Raw genomic sequence first — 12,390 nt, 5'->3', positions numbered from 1 at the left:
ACACTAGTATACTCTAATTATTACCTCTGTTCCTTTTGTAGTGTGGGCTATCACTTTGGTGTAAGTTTTCTTTGCATTCCTTATTTAATGCATCCAGTGCCACAAAGGACAAAAATTCTTCTGCTGTTCTCCAAACACTACATAATATATCTTTCCTCACATAATCGTCTTATTAAAATTCTCACTAACACTTTTTCTTCCATTGGCTTATCTAAGTACTTTGCCCATGTTAGATGCATACTTTCTCATAGTACCCCACGGTACTAGTGTAATATATTGGGTCCCACAAATCTGATATTAATTTCTCTCGTGCACTAGCAGACCAGTATTTCTCAATAAATTTGTTCTGGAAGTCTCCTCAAGAAGAAAAGTTCTCAGTATTTACAGTACCCCATTCCAAGATTTCCCCTACAAGGCACTCCACAGCAAATTCTATCTTTTTCGAATCTTCCCGGTTCTTTGGCAAAGCCTGGTTGAATCTTTTCAAAAAATGAGTCAGATGTACATCCCCATTGGGCTTAAACTTAGGGAATTGCCTGGATAATCCTGAATTGCCCCCCCCCCCCCCCCCCCAAATTGTATATCAGTCACCACTTCACTAGTCAATACAGTGTTAGGAGAAGTCACTCTCTTGTCTACTTTATCCTGCATAAGTTTAAACTCTTTCCACAAGTCATCTATATCCTTTCAGGTATCTGAAAGTTTGGAAGAAACAATAAGCATACGTTCCCGGAGGTTATACTCATGGCAACTTTTCGATTTATCATTTCTTCTACCTGTTCCTCCAAACTGCTTACATTTATGATGTCTGAGTTTGCTAGTTTCTCTTTGAAGTTTCTTTCTACATTATCTATGCATGTATTAATGCCTGTAATTTGCAATTGGATTACAGGCCCTAACTCATCTTGCTTTTCAACACTCTCTTTCAAAGCATGCTTTACAGCATTAATCTTAACATTAGATACATTTTCAAATGATCCTACCTTTTCATTGAGTTTGAATTCTACCCTACTACATTTTTCCTCAATATCAAATTCTAACTTTTTTGTCAAATCCCAAAAATTATCATTCTGTTTTTGGTTGAATTCAGTAAACATTTGATTTACATGAATGTTCAAAGAATTAGTTAGTTCATTCTTTAAATCAAATTTCAAGTTTTCAACTTTAATATTTAGTCTTTACTTTTCAGTCTTTAAGGCATCCATGCCTTCGCATAGATTACTAAATTCTCTACTCTGTGTGTCAATCTTGGCACTTAATAAACCTATATTTGTTGCTTGACTATTCGAGATTGCACTTTGGTTATTTAGAACTTCACGCTGAACATTTAATGTTGTACTCTGATCATTTAATTTATCATTTAATTGAATCGAATTTAAGACTTTGATCTTCTAATTGAGAATTCATTAAGCCTAATTGTATACTCTGAGCTTTAATTAGATTTACTAACTCAGACCAGTCAGGCGCTTCTTTGGTAATTATCATAGCCATGGCTGGTTCTGAAGTTTCTCCAACTTGCTGAGAGTTATCCATGACTTTACAAGCGTTAGACCTTGTGAGGATTTAAAAAATAACTTTAAGTATAATAACTACACTAATAAAGTTCACTCAATAGTTTGTATCACTTCTTGCAAAGTAACTGAAGTTTTGTTTTGCCCTCACCCAGCGTAGACTTCTCGCAGTGAAGGCAAGCAAATGTGACGAAAGGTAAGCACCGGTGAACAGCAGCTGGTGCTGGTGACATTGAATGGTTTCCACATCTGCGTCACCAAGATACTCCCTACACCAGATCTTTTTAGTTGTACTGTTCTTGGAGCATCTCTCCTTGGTCTAATATGTCAAGATCTTCTCTCCAGTTTTTCAAGTTGTGACTATCTCCCATCTTCTCCCTTATTTGCATTTACAAATTTTCTCCTTCGTATACTCCAGCATACTGCAGTTTCTCTTAATGATTCTCTTGTCTTATTATGCTCAGTTTCTATGGCAACACTTGAGAGCTTTTTCTCTCGTTTTCATCTCAAAATTCCTTTCTTCCTTCGGTCCTTTCACACCAGACGCCACATTCTAATGGTTTGGATGACTTAAGGTGTTGAAGTATGTGTGCAACCTTCCCACTTCTTTTAGATGAGTTGACTTACTTGTGAATGCACAACCAATCTTTTTCACTGGTTAGATGGCTACTGGAATCTCTAAAAACTTCTTTTCCTAAGAATGATGCTAGTTAAAGAAACACATAAGACTCTCTCTACTCGTGAAATAAGTGGATACTCAAAGAAATATTTTAGTTCACTCTTGATATAGTTCAACTTTCATAAAGAACAAGTAGACATTTCTCACATAAATATTTGACTTCTTGTAAGTCGCCCGTGTGGTCTCCCATTAGACACCATTAAGTTACATTTACAATGGAGTTGGTTTAACAATCACATCTGTATTACACAGACATCAGAAACATGTCTTGCCTCTAGCAAGTCCAAGTTAAGAGTTACTTAAAAGTCTTCTCAACTCAACTGTTCTTTTGTCACTAACAACCGTCACCATTACGAAACAGCACAGAATAACACAAAGGTTCCTGGGTTCTTCTGTGAGCTTGCACTACAACTTCCATGGATCAACCGACAAGTACTTTTTGGCGCCGTTTGACCCCCATATCTACAGTCTTCTCACAACAAACTTCAGAACTGCACACACAGACAGGTGACATGCAATAGATAGGGTTCCTTTCTACCTCTCACATCTAAAATATTTTGTGTTCAAGACGTTGGAAGGCATCAGATCAGGCAACTTCTTTCGATAATCAAGTGCCAATAACCATCTTGCTGGGGCCACAGGAGTGTACTTTAGTGTGGTTATGTGTGTGAATGTTTGTACTTCTGCTAGAGAAAGAGCTAATGGTCAAAAGCTAGTATAAATGCTATTTTCTGTTACACGTTTCTGTGTTCTGCACTCTGATATGCTATAGGTGAGAGGTTGCTTTTCCCTTATTTTACATATTGCTCCATCCAAGAATTTCTGTTATTGGAATGGATTTATACCATTTCATAATACAATCCCACTCAGGTGTGTAGTTGATGTTACAAAATGCGAGAGGAAGCATTTGGCAGACTGAGGAAGTTGTCCCTCACAGCCAGACCAACAACATGAGCCATACCTCCCAACCACTCCAGCACCAACACTGATTGTACTATTTTCAGAAGTTGGGACCCTTTAATAGAGTTTCCTTTCACTTTTAAGAAGCTAACTTTTAAGTATGAGTAATTTTGCACTGGTGGTGATGAACAATTCTTTAAAAAAATGTGTATTTGGAGGAAAATTAAGTTTGTGTTTGGAGGACAAATCTACATCTTCATTTACACCCATACTTTACAAATACTGTGAAGTGCTGGAGTGCATGGCAGAGGGTACTTTCCACTGTACCACTTATTAGGGCTTCTTTCTGTTCCACTGATGGGTGGAGTACTGGAAGAATGACTGCTTGAACACCTCTTAACATCCTGTAATTACCATAATCTGTATGGGGGTGATGCCTCAGTTGTTGTAGTATATTCCTAGATAGTTCTTGACACTTTGTAAGTATGCTCTCCTCAGATACTTTACGTCTGTCTTCGAGCATCTGCCAGTTCAGTTTCTTCAGCATCTCTGTAATGCTCTTTCATTGGTCGGACAAACCTGCCACCATTCATGCTGTTGTTCTTTGTATATATTCAGAGAGTTCCTGTTAGTCCTACTTGGTACAAGGAGCACCACTTGAGCAATGCTCTAAGATGAGTCATGCAAGTGCTCTGTATGAAATCTCCTTCACAGACTGACTGCACTTCCCCAGAATCCTTCCAATACACAACAGTCTGCCATCTGTTTTACCTGTGACTGAAGCCAAAGTGCTCATTTCATTTTATATCCCTATAAACCTCCCCCCATGAACCATGGACCTTGCCGTTGGTGGGGAGGCTTGCGTGCCTCAGCGATACAGATGGCCGTACCGTAGGTGCAACCACAACGGAGGGGTATCTGTTGAGAGGCCAGACAAACGTGTGGTTCCTGAAGAGGGGCAGCAGCCTTTTCAGTAGTTGCAGGGGCAACAGTCTGGATGATTGACTGATCTGGCCTTGCAACATTAACCAAAACGGCCTTGCTGTGCTGGTACTGCGAACGGCTGAAAGCAAGGGGAAACTACAGCCATAATTTTTCCCGAGGACATGCATTCTGCATCAAACCAGTCTCAGGACTGAAGACAACAACAACAATCCCTATAAAATGTTACATCCAAATATTTATATGAGCTGATACATTCCAACTGTGACTGACTGATACTATAATCATTTTTCATTTTGTGAAGTGCACAGTTTTGCATTTAATGTGCATTTAAAGCAAGTTGCCTCTCCTTGTACCACTTTGAAATCATGGCAAGATCCAAAACCAAGTTCCTTCCATTATATCTTTACAAAAGAGAAAGAAACCTACTGTTAAAGCACTAAACTTAGAAAGTACTTCAATACAAAGTAGTCAATCATTTCAGAAGAAAGGTCACATGTCAACTCATAAATACTGCACACCTGGATCTTTGGTCACAACAACATACTGAGCTATGCTGGCTTGGAGATGATAGTGTCTCTGGCACCCACAGACACACTAGGGCTTCGCCCAACATCCAAACTTGGACAGGGTAATTCTGTTTTTCTCCCTCACATACAACCACACAGTAACTCTGAAAGATTGGTTCGGTGTGGGGCGGTGGAGGAGGTGAAGTTACCAGTGGTAGTCATTATTGGGTTGTGGACCACTGTGGCTGCGGAGGGGACAGAGTCTCTCCACTGTTTCTAGGCCTCAGGTTAACATACAATACAATGGATTAACAGAGTATGGGAGAGAAGGAAAGGTGCTTTATTGAAGGAGAGTTCTCTTATTATGCTAGACCAGTTTGCTAATCATTTAAAATATTCTGTGAAAGAGTAATTGACACTGGGAAATACAGGACTTGCTGTTATTTCAAGAGGACTTACTTCACAAGTGCAACCTCTTGATGTCTCAATAAATAAATGGGACAAATGGTTGATGGCTGAAACCAAAGAAGAAGTAGAACAAGGAGAAAGTTCAGATGAAAATTTTCAGGTATTTTAAAGGTCAGTTTGGTTTTATAAACAACGATTTTTTTTTGTCTGGTTTTCCAATCTAATAATAAAATGGCAAAAATTTATTTAAAAAAATTGCTTAAAATTAAGGTGCATCTTATAGTCCTTAGTGTCTTATGGTCCATAAAATATGGTAATCCGTGCACTGCAACAAGCAGTTGTCATCTGGGCTGGTGGAGGAGTGGAACGCCCTAACACGAGAACTCATTACTAACCTTGTGTGCCAGCATTGCAAAGCATGCACTGCTCTCCGTGGAGACCACACATCCTACTAAGAACCTTGTTCCACCTTTTGTAATGTCCAGGTCTATCATAAATTGTGGTAAACTCAGTGTAATTAGTGGGTTTGAATAAAATGGTTATTTCCATTTGTCTCATTGCATACTTCCTTCAGCTACTTTCTATACTACACTGTTGTAGTTATTTCTATGTACACTCCAGACTTCATCAAAGTATGTTATTTGTGAATGACCCACCACGTGAAAGTTGCTTTTGAACTTAATTTTTGCACACCACTGTGCTTAATGCATTTGAACACCATTAGGGAAAGTCGCATTACATGAAATGTAGTGGGTCAGGGGTTCAGTGGGTGCTATGGAGAGATGGAAGAAATGTTATTCTAGTGGGTAGGATGGTGATGGCTCTCCCACTTGGGTATTCACTGCTAGAGCTCAAGTCTAAACTACAAGAGTAGTCAACATAAGAACATTCTGTGGTGTCACCGCCAGACACCACACTTGCTAGGTGATAGCCTTTAAATCGGCCGCGGTCCGTTAGTATACATCAGACCCGTGTGTCGCCACTATCAGTGATTGCAGACCGACTCCAGAGAGACTTCCTAGCACTCGCCCCAGTTGTACAGCCGACTTTGCTAGCGATGGTTCACTGACTTCTACGCTCTCATTTGCCGAGACGATAGTTAGCATAGCCTTCAGCTACATTATTTGCTACGACCTAGCAAGGTGCCAGTATCCATACTATTGATATTGTGAATCATGTACCATAAAGAGCGACGTTCTTCATTAATGGATTAAAGTTAAGTATTCCACCAGCTACATCCGCTTTTCTCAATTCTACTTCCCTTGTCATGTTCCAGACCTCATGCCAGCCTGCGTGAGCTAAAACGAGTGCATTTCGGCCTTCTTTACTAACCAGACTGTGCCTTCAGACAGTGTTTCTCATCTATATGATGAATTTGCAGACATTTTTGCACCAGGCCTTGGTTGCTCTAAGAACTATAAAGCACATTTGGAACTGAAAGTAAACGCGCAACCGAAATTTTTCAGAGCGTGCTATGTTCCCCACGCATTGAGTGATGAGGTCGCAAAAACATTTCATGATTTGGAATCACAAGGTGTAATTGAACGTGTGCAGGCTTCTCTCTGGGCATCACCCTTAGTAATTTTGCCAAAATCTTCCGGAAAATTGAGACTTTGTGTGGAATTCAAGGAAACAGTGAATCCAAAACAAGTGATTGCAATTTTTCCTTTACCCCACCTGGAAGATCTTTTTGACAGACTGTGCCCGGGTAAATATTTTTCGAAGTTGGACCTAGCAGATGCGTACTTGCAAATACCGGTGGACGAAGAATCCCAGCGTGTTTTGGTGGTTAACACGCATCTTGGGTTGTATCAATTCAAACGACTGCCATTCAGGTGTGCATCCGACCCTGCATTGTTTCAGCAATATCTACAAACTGTTTGTGCGTCGGTCCCTACTGCAGCAAATTATCTGGACGATATTGTGATCTCTGGAAAGACAGAAGAACATTTGGCCAATCTCAGAACATTATTTCAGGTCTTACGACAAAATGGTCTTCGCTTACGGAAGGACAAATGTGTGTTTTTTGCTCGGGACTTGCCATACCTGGGACATGTAATCAATGCCCAAGGCATACATCCCAGTCCCACGCACCTTCGTGCCATACACAACTTGCCTTCGCCGCGGAATTTGTAGCAGCTACAGAGTGTGCTGGGAAAAATTACGTATTACCATAAACATGTGCCACATGCTTCTTCCATTTCAGCTCCGCTACGCCGTAAGGGTGTTCCGTTTGTCTGGACGACGGAATGCAAGCGCGCCTTTCGCCAGTTGAAATCGGCGTTGCTTTCCAATACTTGCCTTACTCCATTCGATCCCCAGAAGCCCGTTTTGTTGATGGTGGATGCATCTGATTTTGGGATCGGTGCTGTGCTTGCTCACAAAGATGGATCGCACGATCACCCTATTGCCTTTGTGTCCAAATTGCTTTCGTCTGCTCAAAGAAATTATTCACAGATCGAGGAAGAAGCATTGGCTCTCGTATTTGGTGTTACAAAGTTTCATGATTTCTTGTATGGTTGTCACTTTACCATAATCACAGACCACAAACCTTTGACATCACTTTTTCATCCGACCAAGCCTGTATCTCCACGTACAGAGCAGAAATTCCATTTGCTGGTCCATTTTCCTCTCGCAGTACCGCTATGATATCTTGTATCGGTCCACTGCTAAGCACAGAAACGCTGATGCATTGTCCCGCTTGCCTGCTGCTGAGGATAGGGAATTCAATTCCTCCGAACTTGCTTGCATGTTCATAGATGTGGAAACTGATGACGTGGTCGAATCGTTTCCGACTGATTTTCGTCATGTAGCTACAGCCACAGCTGCCGACCCTGTCCTTCCTCCCGTTCTGCATTTTGTTGCTACGCAATGGCCTTTGTCAAAGTCACCGATCGGGGATCCGTTGGTTCGCCTACTTTTTGCTCACAAGGAGAGACTTTTTGTACGACGTGGTGTTTTGCTGTTGCGTTCTGATAATGATCAGTCCAGGGTTGTGGTACCACGTTCGTTACAGTCCTCTGTCTTACAGCTTCTACACGAAGGACATTAAGGTACAGTGAGAACAAAACAACTTGCTCATCAGCACTGTACTTGGTTCGGAATCGATGCCGCAATTACGAATATGTGCTCTTCTTGCATGGTGTGTGCTGAACAACAATCAGCACCAGCACGGCAATTCTTTGCATGGCCGAAAGCCAGTTCCCCTTGGCAACGCTTACACATCGATATTGCTGGTCCATTCTGGAATGCTCGATGGTTGGTTGTGGTAGATTCATTCAGTAATTTTCCTTTTGTTGTCCGGATGTCTTCCACGACGTCATCTGCCACGATCCAAGCGTTATCCGCTATCTTTTGCATTGAAGGTCTTCCACAGACTATTGTTTCCGACAATGGCCCACAATTCCAGTCCACAGAATTTCAGTCATTCTGCAAGGCCAATGGTATTCAACATCTAACGACCACGCCGTTTTCGCCGCAGTCAAACGGTGCCGCTGAATGATTGGTCAGGACTTTCAAGTCACAGATGTTGAAGTTGAAAGAGTCGCATTCTCGGGAGGACGCGTTATTGCTCTTTTTGTTAACGTATCGCTCTCAGCCCCACGATGGTCGCTCACTGGCTAAGTTGCTCCATGGTCGCCCTCATCGAACCTTGATGTCTTTGCTACATCCACCGCATCAGGTTCCTGTGCAGCGGCAGACACCTGCTTTTGCTCCAGACGTCGTTGTCTACTATCGCCACTACCGAGGTTCACGGCATTGGCTCGAAGGGCGCATTCTTCGCTGCCTCGGACACGCTATGTATCTGGTTTTGGGGGCCTCTGGTGAGGTGCGTCAGCATCTCAATCAGCTGAGCCTCTGTCGTCGCACGGGATCTGCCGCTCGCCGTCTGCTTTCAGCGATGGTACCGTCCGGTCAGCGCCCTGGGGACCCATCTACTGGCTTGCCTCAGCCCCAGGTGTTACCGACGCTGCCTTCCATTTTGCCCCATGGCGACGCGCCGCCGCTGCCGTTGCCACCGCCGCCGCCACCTGCTCTCCCGCCGGTGACACCAGCAATGGACGCGTCGCTAGGTCACGCGCTGCCGATCGCTTTCCATAACCAGCTGTCCTCTGACATGGAACTCTTGCCTGCTCCGGACCATATGTCGTCTTCGCCCGTCGGATGCCCCGGCCCGATGGAGGTCGACCCTTTGGCCCCTCCTGTCTCTCTACGGGCGCATACACCGCATGTTGGCGTGCACCCTGGAGCAGGTTTTCAGGTGTTTCCCCACTCCTCGCGGTCTGAATGGCAGGGTGCGGGTGACACAGCCTCGCCTGTAGTTAGGCTCCCCACTTCGTCACATACGTCAACATGCTGTCCTCCCCACGGCGGGCTGAAGCCTTATTCCACAACCGTATGCTGATTTGTGGGGGAGGAATGTGGTGTCACCGCCAGACACCACACTTGCTAGGTGGTAGCCTTTAAATCGGCCGCGGTCCATTAGCATACATCGGACCTGGGTATTGCCACTATCAATGATTGCAGACCGAGCGCCGCCACACGGCAGGACTAGAGAGACTTCCTAGCACTCGCCCCAGATGTACAGCTGACTTTGCTAGCAATGGTTCACTGACTTCTACACTCTCATTTGCCGAGACGATAGTTAGCATAGCCTTCAGCTACGTTATTTGCTACGACCTAGCAAGGCGCCAGTATCCGTACTATTGATATAGTGAATCATGTACCATAAAGAGCGACATTCTCCGTTAATGGATCAAAGTTAAGTATTCCACCAGCTACGTCCGTTTTTCTCAAATCTAATTCCCTTGTCATGTTCCAGACCTCACGCCAGCCTGCGTGAACTAAAACGCTTGCATTTTGGCCTCCTTTACTAACCCTGGTTGGCTCTCCTGCCAACCACAACACATTCCAATAATGAAGTACTGAATAAAACAAATACAACTTGACTAAAAGAAGGGATCGGTCCATAGGACTAATACTGAAGCCTCAAGGAAAAGTCAGTTTGGTAATGGGGGAAAGAGTAAAAATGTGGGAGGAGACAGGTTTGAATATACTAATCTGGTTCAAATAAATGTAGGTTGCAGTAATCATGCAGGGATGAAAAGATTTGCAGAAAATAGACTAGCATGGAGACCTGTATAAAACCAGTTTTTGTGACAATGCCAATGATATCATCATTGTCAGTATCATCATCTTCATTATCAACAACAACAAGAAAATCAGAAATTCTATATGGCATATGTTATTGCTGACTGTAAGGCTCTCTGATGGTGAGATACAAATTGTAATATTATAAAGAACACTTACTGTGCAAAGGCTTCAGCGTTGTTTACAATGAAGTCAGTTGCAACTTTCACTCCCACAGGTGTTGTACAAACGCTCGTAAAAACAGTCTGCGCATCCTGTGGCTTGATTTTGTCTTTTTCCAGGGTATAACCCAGATACCTGTAAACACAAGGAGTTGTGTGTCAGTCAAAATACATCTAAATACTTCCCTCTGTACTTGGTAAGCAAACAGCTGAACAGGCATATTGTTCCAGAGCAAACAATTTAACTCTTTGCCCTTAGGAGAATCTTTCTTCCATATTTCCAAACAAAAAGTGTTCACAGCCACAAGAATTGATTCTCAATAGTGATGCAATACTTTAACCCTTCTGTGATTAGCTTTTGTAGCAGCTCAATGAAGTTAAAGTAATACATAAATATATTTCTTTTCTTCTTTTGTACAATATTGAATTATGATCAACTGACTATATTTGAATTTTGATAACTTAATTTTTGTGATTTAGCTTTTGTGAACTGTATTTGACTGTCATTACATAATCTTTGAAATTCCCTCGATGATTCTGAACATCTGTAGGAGTCTACTCGCTATGTGCCGACTTTGAAAATTTGGCAAATTCTGGTCATTCTCAACAGTATTTCAATGTGCTGCAAGTCAGAATAGTAGACACATCAAAAAACTTTTTGCATCACCTTGCTTCTAAGAGTTCTGGAACATTTACAGAAAATTGGAATAGATATTAACATAAAAAACACATTTCCGCCCTTTCTATTTCTCATGAAAACCACACATTGCATGTTGTACCACCATACAGCGAGGCCTTCAGAGGTGGTGGTCCAGATTGCTGTACACACTGCTACCTCTAATACCCAGTAACACACGCTCTTGCATTGAAGCATGCATATATCCATCATTGCATACTATACACGTTCATCAAGGCCATGTTGGCTCAGATTGTCCCACTCCTTAATGGTGATTCAGTGTCCCTCAGAGTGGTTGGTGGGCCACATCATTCATAAATAGCCCTTTTCATTCTATCCCAGGTTGTTTGGTTGGTTTAAAAGAGGAGGGAAGGGATCAAACTGCTAGGTCATTGGTCCCTTCATCTATCCCAGGCATGTTCGATAGGGTTCATGTCTGGAGAACATCCTGGCCACTTTAGTTGAGCGATGTTATTATCCTAAAGGAAGTCATTGATGTCCATGAAGATGAATGCCTCCTTAATATGCTGCCAATATGGTTGCACTATAGGTCGGAGGACGGTATTCATGTATCGTACAGCTGTTACGGCTCCTTTCATAACCACCAGTAGCGTATAATGACACCCCAAAACATCAGGGAACCTCCACCTTGCAGCACTCACTGGACAATGTGTCTAAGGCGTTCAGCCTGACTGAGCTGCCTCCAAACATGTCTTCAACAATTGTCTGGTTAAAGGTATATGCGACACTTCTCGGTGAAGAGAACGTGATGCCAATCCTGAGTAGTCCATTCGCCTTGTTGTTTGGCCCATCTGTACTGTGCTGCATGATGTTGTGCTTGCAAAGATGGACCTCGCCATTGGAAGTGAAGTTGCACATCATGCAGCCTATTGTGCACAGTTTGAGTCATAACATGACCTGTGGCTGCACAAAAAGCATTATTCAACTTGGTGGCATTGCTGTCAGGGTTCCTCCTAGCCATAATCTGTAGGTAGCAGACATCCACTGCAGTAGTAGCCATTGGGTGGCCTGAGTGAGGCATGTCATCAACTGTTCCTGTCTCTTTGTACTCCTCCCTGTCCAAACAACATCGCTTTGGTTCACTCTGAGGTGCCTGGATACTTCCCCTGTTGAGAGTGCTTCCTGGTACAAAGTAACAATGCAGATGTGATCAAACTGTGGTACTGACCATCTAGGCATGGTTGAACTGCATGCAACATGAGCTGTGTACCTCTTTCCTGGTGAAATAACTGGAATGGATAGGCTGTCAGACCCCCTCCGTCTAATAAGCACAGCTCATGCACGGTTGGTTACATCTTTGGGCTGGCTTAGCAACATCTCTGAACAGCCAAAGGGATTGTGTCTGTGATACAATATCCACTGTCAATGTGTATCTTCAGGATTTCTGGGAAATGGGTCGATGCAAAACTTCTTTTGATGTGTGTATAAAGTG

General features: G+C 42.8%; 1 protein-coding gene across 2 annotated transcripts in view; it reads right to left on the bottom strand.

Moving 5' to 3' along the window:
• The window catches only part of LOC126281584 (aminopeptidase N-like), a 330,257-nt gene that overhangs the window by 29,256 nt on the left and 288,611 nt on the right, over positions 1–12,390 (bottom strand). For both annotated transcript variants that reach the window (XM_049980666.1, XM_049980667.1), the window contains exon 14: positions 10,260–10,397. In XM_049980666.1, coding sequence (XP_049836623.1) covers positions 10,260–10,397 — 138 coding nt within the window. The remainder of the gene's footprint in view (positions 1–10,259; positions 10,398–12,390) is intronic.

Source organism: Schistocerca gregaria, chromosome 7 (genome assembly GCF_023897955.1).
Source record: "Schistocerca gregaria isolate iqSchGreg1 chromosome 7, iqSchGreg1.2, whole genome shotgun sequence".
Classification (NCBI taxonomy): Eukaryota; Metazoa; Arthropoda; class Insecta; order Orthoptera; family Acrididae; genus Schistocerca; species Schistocerca gregaria.
This window is presented reverse-complemented; position numbering and strand designations above follow the sequence as displayed.